This window comes from Artibeus jamaicensis, unplaced genomic scaffold, assembly GCF_021234435.1.
Source record: "Artibeus jamaicensis isolate MK-2021 breed Jamaican fruit bat unplaced genomic scaffold, CSHL_Jam_final contig_3126, whole genome shotgun sequence".
Lineage (NCBI taxonomy): Eukaryota > Metazoa > Chordata > Mammalia > Chiroptera > Phyllostomidae > Artibeus > Artibeus jamaicensis.
Window position 1 is genome coordinate 5375244 of NW_026521723.1, and position 12600 is coordinate 5387843.

The window sequence follows — 12600 nt, forward strand, 5'->3', positions numbered from 1 at the left end:
GCCTCAGAATGTAACTGACTCTCTACACTTCAGCCCTGACCCCTGTGTAGTGGGGCAGCAGGCCAGGGGTGGCAAGTAAGGGTTGGGGAACAGAGTCTTCCCTTGATCAGCTGGTGGCATGGGGGACAGAATGAAGAGCTCCTTCAGCAGGCAGGCAAATCCCAAAGACAAAGGTACGGAGACAGAAGAAGAGTTATGCCTGCCCAATTTCTTATCCCAAACTCAGCGCTAGGCAACGGCACTCTTTTCCCCTCAGGAGGTGGAGAAAGAGCAGGAGTGACATGCTAATTCCTGTCCCTCTTGTGAAACCTCAAAGTCTGAGAAAGGAGGGATTACCCTCCACCCACACACATGTACTGCGTAATATAGTCCATTCTCTTTATTTTGGACATGTTGGGTTTCAGGCATTTCAGGATATGACCATTTTAATAGAAAATTTCATCACATTTTACTCCTAACAGTCAAAAGGGAATAAGAAGCGAAATGACACAGTCCTGCTGTGGAGAAAGTCAAGGTTTAAAAAGGCAAAACATCGTCATCATTTGTATTATACGCGCAAGACAGACAAATAGATGTAAAAGGTTTGAAATTATATAGAAAGGAAAAAGAAAATGCCCACGGGTGAGGCAAGATTAAACAGCCACTGGTTAATTTACATCTCGGGATAAAGAAAAGCCGCCAGGTGGCCCATTGGCCTGCAGCAGTGACTCAGCAGCCCACTGGTGTGCAGGTGAGAAAGGAGGAGGCAGAAAGGGGGAGTATGAAGCAGGGTCTGTGTTTGATGTAAACACCTCCTTTCAAAATGGTACTCAAAGAGGAAAAGTCAAAATTAAAAATGACTTAGGTGTCCCACAAAGCCTTTCCTTCTTTCCTCCCCCATCAGTGAAGTTAGGCACTGGGCTCAGATGAGAGTGAGACAGGTATGTGGCAAAACGGCTGCAACTGATAAACGCCACAGGAACTGCCAAAAAGTAAGGACCATCCCACCACCGGCACATATTTATGGCTTAAAACCAGCAGAGATGAGCTCAATACAACATGGTGAGTAGTTTCACCTAACCGGAACCCCCAGCCTCGTACACTCATTGCAGTACATTAGCACACTACATGACACAGAGTGTGTCCCCATGATTGGACATGGAAAGTCCATATAAGGACACAAAATGGCCCATGGAGCTCCTCTGAGAAATCTCCACCTTTTTCTGGGGAAGATTATGAATATTCCTCCCTGTTATTGAACACCCCGCCCCCTGATTAAATGAACCTCAGTAAAGGAAGCAAATTCCACTGAAGAGGGTTGTTCTATCTGTGCAGTAGCCCCTCCTCTGTCTCACTGCTTCACCAATTGTGGGGTCAATTCATGGCTCTCCCACCACCCAGGACAAGGGCTGGCTGGGGGCTCCTTCCCAGAAAGAATGGGTATTGTTTCGGGAATGGAGTGCAACTCTGCCCTCATCTCCTCTTGGGAGCAGCTTCTTGTCCTGTGACTGCTTCCACATGTGCACAGTGATGCAACTTAGCTTCAAGGCCACATGCAGCTGTATGCAGCCTGGACCCGTGCTGTCTTTGTCTGGGACCCTTTATATTATATGGGGTGTCTGCCTTGCAGTCTATCAAGGCCGGGCAGGTTCCCCCTGGATTCAGGCAGAGGGGAGAAAATGCATGGAGCCGTGGGGACGCTAGATGTGCCTTTCTTCAAGGCTGGGTGATCCATGAATGCTGCAAGTTGCATGTCCCCCTGCATGTCCCTGCATGTTCCACAGTGGGGAATCCCACCTCCCTTATATATGACATGCACAAAAAGCCAGCAGGGTACCAAGATATTATATAACACAGAGGGATTCTGTACTTGTGAGCCCACTCATGGCTGTGGGAACAGTTTATCCTACCCAGTCTCAAGGCTATGAGATCACAGCTATCTTAGTTCCCCAGACATCTGGGTGAGGGAGCCATACTGACTCTGTTTACCCTACAGTGTTTAACCCACAGCCTGCTGGACACATGCGGCCCACAGCGGCTATGAATGTGGCCCACCACAAAACCGTAAATTTACTTAAAACCTGAGATTTTTTTGTTTTTGTTAGTGTTTGTGTATTTAATGGGTGGCCCAAGACAACTCTCTTCCAGTATGTCACAGGGTTGCCAGAAGGTTGGACACCCCCGAGGGAGCCTCAGATTGGAGGTGGTGGAGTCTGTCTCACAGGGACCTACTACCTTTGGGACGCTTCCCCGAAATGTGAGTAGTAAATGGCATGTCTGCATCAGCTAATCCACCAGGTGTTTTGTTTTTTCAGAATATTATGAACACTTAAGCAGCTCCTCTGTTTGAGGGTAATGAACACCAGTAAACTCACTTTCACTTTAAACTCTATGCTGGATCATTTTTTTAATTCTTTGCTGCACAAAGCCAAGAACCCACAGTGGGCAGCAGACTCTCAGGTCTCTGGCCCTGAGAACACCTGCATTGAAAGCTCTAAGTTAGAGGAGCTACAGAAAAACCAGCAGCCTTTCCACTGCCCTGGGTTTAGGTCGAGTCGTTCAGTCTCAGATTTGGAATCGCCACTCTATGTTCTAGTCCTGAGGGCTATCGGAACTCAGTGATAAAATACTGGATATATCACTTCTGCTGTTTCTTAGTTCCTTAGTCATAAGATGAAGATACTTAATTTTGCAGCTTTGACCTCCCAATAACTTATGCAATGCTTTCCATGCCCCCAGATGACCACCAGAGATAGCTAGAGGGCCACCAACATTCATCTCATGTGCTGTGCATCAGAGGCCCAGGCAGAACTCCAGCCTGGCTGATGCCATTTCTCTTGGCTCAAGCTTTTCACTAGAAATGAGGCACAAAACACCCTATGAGTATTTACTGAAAGCCTAGGGCATGTAGCAGAAACCATGTTAGAGACAGTGAATAACACACCAAATAGGGACCTAAATTTCTTGGGGCAAACCGCCTAGAAAACCCTTCTGACTTTAATCTACCCAGATCTTACTCATTTTAAAATATTCTTAATTTATTTTAATTTTTATTGTATTTTGCCTCTTACACCTCCTTTTAGCCCTCTTATAGCTCCTTCCTCCCCGCACAACCACCGCATCATTGCCATGTCCATGCCTCATTTTACCTTTTTGCTTGATTGCTCCACCCTCCAAACCTGCAGCCCCCCACCCCTGCTGTCATCGGCTCTCTATGAGTCTGTCTCTATTTTACTCATTAGCTCAGTTTGTCTATTAGATTTCACATATGAGTGACATTATACTGTGTTTTGTCTTTCTCTGATTGGCTTATTTCACTTAGCACAAGGTTCTTCAGATTTATCCATGTTGTCTCAAAGGGTAAATTTTTTCCCTGGCTGGTGTAGCTCAGTGGATTGAGTACTAGCCTGCAAACCAAAGGGTCCCCAGTTTGATTCCCAGTCAGGGCACATGCCTGGGTTTCAGGCCAGGTCCCCAGTAGGGGATGCACAAAAAGCAACCACACATTGCTCTTTCTCTCCTCTTTCTCCATCCCTTCCCTCTCTAAAATTAAATAAATAAAATCTTTTTTTAAAGAATACATTTTTTTCCTTTTTTACAGCCAAGTAGTATTTCATTGTGTAAATGTCCCATTGTTGTTTTAGCCACTCACCTACTGATGCACCCTTGGGCTGCTTCCATACCTTGGCAATTGTAAATAGTGCTGCAATGAACATAGAGGTGCTCCTATGTTCACTCCTAAAGGTTTTCACTACGACCAATTCTGAACCACTATATTCTGTGGCCTCTCCCTCCTTTGATCCTGGAATAATCAACTGCCTTTACTGTCAGCAGTTCACATATTCTAAATTCTCAAACAAAACCTTGTAAAGATTCCTGGCCCTTACAAACAAAATATCTACAAGGAGATGCTGAAGCCTGAACCACCCTTTTTCTCTTTCTGTGAGGAATTTTATCCTGGTAGGTAATTTATAGTGTCTGTAAGTGCCTTTGGAGCAGGAGACTGGAGGTTAGGTCTGTGAATCACCTAAAATTATATGTAGAATTGTGTATATGAGGTCTGTCCAAAAAAAGTCCAGCCCCTGTTAATATAAAGAGAATGGTTTGTGTGACATCAGTGTAACCTGATAGCCACGGAGAGTGGACTGGAGTGTGCTTGTGTGAACAATGATGACTTCACTGTACTAGTCAGGGGGTGGTAGACGACATTGGGTGAGCATGTGTACTATGTGGCTGTCACATTCAAAATGGCTGCATGAGTAGAGCAATGAATATGCATCAAATTTTGCATTAAGCTTGAACATTGCTCTGAGGGAACTATTCAGATGATTCAGAAGGCCACAGCTATGGGAAATGTGATTGGCAGTTTCATCATGACGACATGCCTGTTTGTACATCATGTCTCATGCAGAGATTTGTGATGAAACATCCAATCTCCCAGGTGACTCAGCCCCTTTACAGCCCAGATTTGGTGCCCTGCAACTTCTGGCTTAAAATAACCTTTCAAAGGGAAGAGATTTCAGACCATTGATGAGATTCATGAAACACAATGAAGCAGCTGATGGTGACTGGGAGAACTGTGTGAGGTCCCAAGGGGCCTACTTTGAAGGGGACTGAGAACATTGTTCTGTGTACAGGGTTTCTTGTATCTTGTATAAAGATAAATTCAATACATGTCTCTAGTTTTCATATTACATGGCTGGATACCTTTTGGACAGCCCTCGTATATGCTGTTTCTTGAGGATGAATGCAGTTTTCTTTGGATTCTCAAAGGAACACCGGAGACAAAAATTTAAGGTCTTCTGGTTTACTAGGTTTCAAGTAATTATGTCACTTTTTAAACAATCATTATAATGAGCCTGGCATCCATTTTACTTTCACTAAATTTCTAACAACAAAGAATGTGATTTCCAGAAATATGTTCTTTTTATATTTTTAAGTACCATTAAAATTTTTTAATGTAAAGTTCAATGGAGGTTATTGTAAAGATTTTTTTTACCTATTTTATTATGTAAATTACCTAAGGGCTTAAGCCACCATACTATCATTTTACACTATATCACGGAGGAGAAACTTGGGCACCTAAACAGAAGAAGTGGTAATTAATTCTCACAAGTTACGATGAGAATCATAGCCATTAGTGCCAAGAGCTGGAGCTGAAAATTACTGAAATATGTGTCTAATAGAACTGCCCTGTCTCTTTCAATTTCTGTCATCTGATCCTTATATTAAGACCACAAAAAAAAGACCTCAAATTTCTAGAAGGAGGTGAATTTTAAAAAATCCAATTCTTAATCTTACAGTCAAACATTCCTAAATACCTTTATACATTAGTTGGTTTTGAGCACACCAGAAACAGCTGCAGCAACATTACATATTTCAGAGGGTACCTAGAGGAAGGAGCTTTAAATAAATATTTAAGCAATGAATAAATACCTTTCCCCTTAGATCACAACTGTAAAGCCTAGGTAGACAAGAAAAAGAAAAAAAACAGTGCAGTTTTAAGATTGCCTTTTGGGTATTTTCTATTTATATTTGAAATGTTAAATAAATTCTTTATAGTACAAACCCATGCAGGGAAAAGGATGCCTGTAGCATTAAAGAGAGAGAGAAAATGACTCTAAAATCAAACTCCTGAAGAAAAACACTGCAGAAACAGTGCATAATAAAAACACTACTTTATGGTTCTTAAATAAGAAGTATTACATAAATTTTAAAATTAAATGTTTTCATGTTAACTCTATGGCACTCCTTCAACATTGACGAATGGCGTTGTTGCTGTTCTGACTGTAACAGTGATATAAAGTGGTAAGTAATATGCCCAGGATGGAGAGCAAACTAATAATAGAAGGAAAGACAGAGCCAAGGGACAGATGCATGTTTTCTTCACAAAGATACTGGTGCGATTTCCTTCAGAAACTTAAGACCTTGTATTAACAAAATGCCTTTCAGGGTTCATACCATGAGGAAAGCCAGTGCAATCTGTCACATTATAATCTTTAAAACCTGAAACTATGCCCTGGCTGGTGTGGCTCCGCGGTTGACTGCCAGACTGTGAAGCAAAGGGTTGCTGGTTCAATTCCCAGTCAGGGCACAGGCCTGGGTTTCAGGCCAGGTCCCCAGGGAGCTCATGAGAGGCAACCACACACTGATGTCTCTCTCCCTCTTTGTCCCTCCCTTCACCTCTCTAAAAAATAAACAAATAAAATGTTATTTTTAAAAAAGGTTTAGGAAAAAAACTTGAAACTAAGAAAGAAGATAGCTCCCTGGATTTTGTAGTCCAAAGTCCTCTAAAGCATCATTACCACAGAAAACCTAAACACTAAAGAAAGTTTTTCTTCAAATTAAGGATACAGTAACATATTAACAGACCCAAATACGACAATACAGCACCCACAGTTAGAAACAAGAAAACTAACATTCCTTAATTTTTATACTTTATGATCTCTGGGTTTAAATTTTAAATCCCCATTTCCTACATGATCATTATGTATTCTGTATCATTTTTGTTTTGGTGTTCCTTAAATGAAGCTCAATGCCATTCAGGAATAATACAGCAAGTTAATCCACGGCTGCACCCGGCACATAATTATTTCTAAAAAGATCTGCTAAGTGATATAAATTCTGTGAAACAGAGGTGTTGAAATAGAACAACTCACTGAATTTATTCACCAGTTCCATTAAAGGAAGGAGGTAAGTGATTAAGCAAAAGCACCCCTCCTTCTCTTCCATCTCCCAGCCGTTTATTTTTGTGGCAGCATCGGTTGTGCACATCAGGGCTCAGAAAGCACTGAGAAGAGTGTCAATCATAAGCTACAGAGAGCAGAGCTTTAATGGTAATATTGGAGAAGGGAAACCAGGAGGTGAGGCTGAGAATGACAGAAACCAAGCAACCTTATATAATATATTACCGGCAAGAGCCAAGCACAACAGAAAGAACTGGAGGAAGATGACAGGGAGGAGAGATTACATAAAATACTAATGTGCCCCCAGGGTTCTGGAACTAAATGGTGAAGGCTATGTCTAGATAAACTAGAGAGAGTTCATTGTAAATGTAGAGTTCAGAGTATAAAATGACGTGAATAAAGAGATAAGTGCCTGAGTGCCCAAGATGATGACAAATGCATTCGCAGCCATTCCCGCAGGGGCTTGAAGAATACACTGATTACCTGCGATTCCCTAGAGGCCTGAAAGACTCAATATGCAGCACAGCGGGAAGTGGGCTGTGTACCTTAACTATTATCAGTGCCATTAACACAGTCCTGTTACCATTCCTACTGAGCTCTCTCTCTTATCCATGCCTTATCAGTGTCCAGGTTCACAAATTACCTCCTGATCTACCTGATCTCGGTTCACCTCTCTTGCCATTTAACTGCTTCAGGTCTTGGGGGAAGCAATTAATAAATTCTTATCCCAAAATGCTAAGTGACTCCTCAGGAACTGAGAAAATTTATCATAGATTCCTTTATGAAGAAAGCAGTGTGTTTCCTAGCCACCCATAGAAATAAGCTCAGGAGAGACCCAAAGTGTATCTTAACAATTATCCACAAGTGCATTCATTCATTCATTCATTCACTCACTGAATAAAGGTATAATGAGTGCTGACTACATGTTAGGCTTTATGACAGTGGAGATACAGAGTTGAAAAGCAAGTCTCTCCCCTCAAAGAGCCCACAGTCTACAGGGGAGACCCACACAACAACAATGACATACAACAATTTGTTAGCAGAATAGCTATAACTCTACCCATTCTCTCCTATTCAAAAAACAGCATATTAAAAAGGATATAAGTTAGGGTAAGTTTTAAATAGATAATCTTGACTTGGCCATAATTAATCAACGGCTAACTTATTCATATACACAAGCATTTTAAATATGAACAATATTACCTATTATTAGAGCCATCTCTCCAATGGGTATTTTGTGCCGGTCTACCTGACACCACAGCTGTACTGGCTGTACTGGAAGACAGAATATTGGCTTTTTCGACCTTGTTGTTCTGGTGTTCCTCTAATCTTAATGCTTTATCTGCATGGTATGTGGAACAGCAAGCAGTACTTGCCTTATGCCATGGTCATGTAGATGGTGGAGTGGCCTCTTTATTGAAAAAGAATGAAAGACAGAGTAAGAAGCTGAGCAAGAGAGTAGAACTAGTGCTTAAAGCTCTTGCCCCTTTCCTACTTTCATTTGAACGAAGAATGAGAAGAAAGTGATCAGAGAAAAAGAAGAAACGAATTCACAGATAGTGAACACTGTAATCCTCAAAGCCACTCTATGAAATAGGTGCTATTATTATCCTATTTTACAGCCTTAATAACTTAAAGGTTAGTAACTTAACTGAGAATACACAGAATTAGTGAATGGGACCACCTAGAACTCTAAATCATCTGGCTCCCAGTACCATTTCTATAAAAGCATGTCTCCTGAAGAACATTTGTCTTCAGTGGGAATCCACCATTAGGTTCCAGTCTTCTAAATATTTTATTTCTAAATATCCCCACATATCTGGCATGAACCAAATGGTGAGAGTCAGCTCATTTCCTAATTTGCATTCACCTTTTGACTTCTCTTACAACTTCACCCAAATCAATAGGCTTATATCCCCCACGACCTGTTTCCACTGTTCGCCAAGCCCCAGAGAGGCTGCAGTTCCTTTCCTAACACTAGTTAGAAACCAGACAGGTTTATGTTTGTATCAAACATACAGGACTAGTTCGCTTTACAAAAATAATCAGTAAACATGAATAATTTTAGTTGACCATTTTAAAGTCTATTTGTCTTTATTATACAGGTGCTATACTATTATTACAATCAAGACAAGAATAGCTCCAATATCTCTGGTAAGTAACATAACTAACCAAACTAACCAAACCTTTACTCTTTCCATACTACTAAACAAACAAAATTTTAATGACAATGTCTTCTACAATTACACAGTGTAATATTTTTAAAAAATGAAATGCTGATCTCTTTCTGAGTTGACAAATAGGTATTTTTATCATGATTGTATGGCATTTTTTTGGCAGAAAGAGAAATTACTTGATTTCTCTGAACTTCAGTTAAATAAGCTAATATTTATAACCGTGCCTGGTATGTACTCACTAAGTCTTAGCTGTTATAAACCCACAGGGAGCATTTGCTACAAGCAATCCCTCTGATTTAATTGAGAATTCTTATAAAGCAAGGAACCTAATCTACAAATTGCCTCCAAATGTAATGAAACTTTAATATTAAATTTAACAATTAATGAAGATGATATAATGGTACCCTTTGGAGATATTTAATTAAACATTTTTGTTTCAATCTTTCAGCTAGCTTTTAGTACTCTAAGCTCTTTTTTTTTCTCTGTGCTCTCAAATATTTTTATTGGCTCTTGAAAACTTTGTAGGTCCTCAGCACCACGCCTGCAGCGCCTCATGGAGAGAATGGCCAGGGCTGAGGTAAAAGGGGGCCCCTCTGAGTGCTACCTTCTCTGGCTCCAGGTAGTTTTCCTCGGAGCGCCTGGCTCCTGGAGAGCATCTTTCCTCAGCAAGACTTAGGAAAAGTCTTGCTGAGGAAAAAATCTTTTCAAAAACTTTTTGAAAAGTGTTTCAGAAGTTTTGGGAAGGTTTCTAAACAGGGATTCAAAGATAGTACAGTAAAGCAAAATCCCACATACCGTTGATGAGTCAAAATTTTTAAGTTACTGTGGTTTAAATTCAGAGTTTGTACCAAAACCAGGCCAAAGCTAGCCCTGCAATTAGGCGTACAAAGAAGAAAGAGTGATTTAGTAGAGGGTTACGGCTGGCACTGATCCTGCAAAGAATGTCCTTTTTAATAAAATGAAACTGCACCTTGGGAGACAGCATTATCATGAGACTTTTAACTCCAAAATATTCAGTCTTAAGTGATCAAAGAAAAAAATTAAACATTTACCTCAATATATAAAATAAAAAAATATTTAATATTTCAAATGGAATAAATTTCAAATACTACATATTTTTTAAAAACCTATAAGAAGTATGAGAAGTGTATGACATTATTTTAAAAGTTTAAGGCAGTGGTTCCCAAGGTGCTGTGTACAACAGATCATGAAAGAAAACTTTCAGAATAATATTAGAGCATTATTTGACTCTTTCACTGTGTTGACATTTTCATTTTGCAAATTATATCACAAGAGCAATGGAGAGTAAAACTTAACACAAACCAAGGCAATGGCATTGAACTGGACCAATAGAGAGGGAAAGAGAAAGAATGCAAGGAAAAGACAGTTCATTTCTAGAATGTCTTTGATAAAGCAGTAAAAAAAATTAATTTTATTAAATCTCAACCCTTCACTCGGTCTTCTCAGTATCTGTGATATGATGTGAAGCACACATAAGGCCCTTACTCTGCTCACCAAGGTATAGTGGTCGTCTCCAGGAAAAGGGCTTATCTGAGTTACAAGCTAAACTAGCTGCTTTTTTCATGGAACATAATTTTTACCAGAAAGAAAAACTGCCAGAAAACTATAGTATTTATTTTTGGGTATCTAGCAAGAATCTGGGGGGTTGGGGGAATGATGCAGTTGGCCTTATCACTTTAAAAAAAACAACCTACAAACTTAACAAATTTCAAGGTTTTCAAGCTAAAATTACAATTTTGGAAAATTTTATCTGCTACCCTGAGCTTGGCCTCTTCCCAAAACTCAAACACTATTTTCTTCATATGCTCCAGGCAAAACAACATTTTGTAATAGCTCTAATGCAGAAGCTGAATCCAGGTGTCTTCTATTAATCCGGGTATTTAAAACATTGGCAAATATAAATACCACTCTTTTCTTCTTTTGGAAAATATAATTATTTTATGTTAACATGTAATGATTTTGTTATTTTACATTTAAGTAAATTAATATCCCAAGACTTTCTTAGTTTTAATTTCTAATATAGAATGTGAACTGATATAACCCATATTAGGAAAAGTTCAGTGTGCCTCAATTTTTATGAGGCAAAAACAGTTCTGTGACCAAATTTTTTTGAGAACTGCTGACCCAAGGTTAAAAGTATCCCAAGCCAGCAGCCATTGTGACATCAGCATTAGGTCAATAAAGTAGTCCATGCAGTTGACCATTATTCATAAGAGCTCACCAATCACGGTGCCCTGTAAGAAGCCAACCAACTAAGGGTGCCTGCCACTGCCCTTGGTGATCTCCACAGGGCATTCTACAATGTCACCAGGAAAGACTTCCAACAAATAGTAAGAGAAAGACCATTTAATTCTAACATTGCTTCTTTCTTTGATTCTTGCCCAGTCTTCCAACACCTTGCCTCTTGTTTCATTGAAAAACATGTACAAACTTCAAGCCAAAAGGGTAAAAGCTGCCGCTGGACAAATGTGGACTTCCAATCTCTCTAAGATCAGACAATCTCTTAAAAATGTCTACCATAGATGTAAGAACAAGCATCCAGATTCAACTAGAAATTCAACTATGACTTCCTATGGTTATGATCAAGATGACATTAGTACCCATGAAGAGGTGAATGTTATAGCAATGCTCCAAGATAATAAAACTGCCCAAATTGACCTCCTTGGGAAAATGATTGACATTGTCAGTGCAGTGTCAAAAATCCAGAAGAAGACTGACTTTTATCAGAGGCAGATGGAGGTCCTAGAAGCCAGAATGAATGTTAATGACAACAAACAATGCACAACAACTAAAGATGTCTTTTCTATGAAAGAAGAGATCAATGCTTTAAAGAAAAAGATAACAGAACTGAAAAACCAGTGCTCTTGCTCCAGCACTCATTGTTTAGAAGTTCTGGAAAGAGAAAAGAATAAAGAAATCATGGCCCTGCTTCAAAAACTCATTCAACCACAAACTTTGGAGAACACATCGGCTCCTACAGACCCGGGAGTCTCTTCTGCAGAACCAGAGAAAGTGCCCAGTTATTCCAACCCTACTGATTTTCTGGAGGAAAAAACAATTTCTCCCAAAATTAAATTTATGAAGCAAAGTAACTATCAAAATACATTAAGAATCTTTAAAAGGGCAAAGTCAAATATTTATATTTATCCAGACTTTAGTACATGGATCAAGCTAACTTTTGTCCATGGAGGAAAATGGGGATTTTCTCTCAGTGCTACCAAATTAGAGGAATTCATCCAGTGGCTTCTCTCTCGGCCAACCATCCCTCCTGAAGCACCACAGCTCATAACCCAGAGACAATGTCCATTCCCTGGCCTTATTGTGAGCTTGACCACGATCTGTCTCTCTGTTTTCAACTACATTTACTGTCTTTTTGGCTTTTCAAACAAGGAAGTAACTCGATTATAGAGTTAAATTCTGCTTTGCTTGGCATGAAATAAATGTAACCTCATGGCTCCAAACAGTCACACATCTCTTGGTTGCTGTGATCTCCCTGGTGGTTCGCTCACTGTGGGCCCAGCAAGTTCTTACACATCTACAGTAAGTTAAGGTGCATCATTCCACTGCAAAATTGTGGTGCTTTTCTTTCCTTGTTCTTGTATTCTCATTGGCAAAATCATGAGGACTCAGCCAGTGCCCATTTCATAGATAATTGAAAAGAAAAAAAATAAAGGGGTCAAGGGAATGAGAAACATATTTGGTAGCGCCAAGTGAGTTTTCTAGCCACTCTTATCTTA

At 39.9% G+C, this 12600-nt stretch overlaps 1 protein-coding gene across 1 annotated transcript; it reads left to right on the forward strand.

The window, feature by feature from the left end:
• Nucleotides 1–11284: 11284 nt before the first annotated feature.
• On the forward strand, nucleotides 11285–12271 carry CCDC54 (coiled-coil domain containing 54). The gene has a single exon (XM_037148873.2). The coding sequence runs from the start codon at nucleotides 11285–11287 to the stop codon at nucleotides 12269–12271; it is 987 nt and encodes a 328-aa protein (XP_037004768.2).
• The last annotated feature ends 329 nt before the right edge of the window (nucleotides 12272–12600 follow it).

What these genes read in the sequence shown, in the direction of transcription:
- CCDC54 (XM_037148873.2), top strand. Translation starts at nt 11,285, where the DNA reads ATGTACAAACTTCAAGCCAAAAGGGTAAAAGCTGCCGCTGGACAAATG.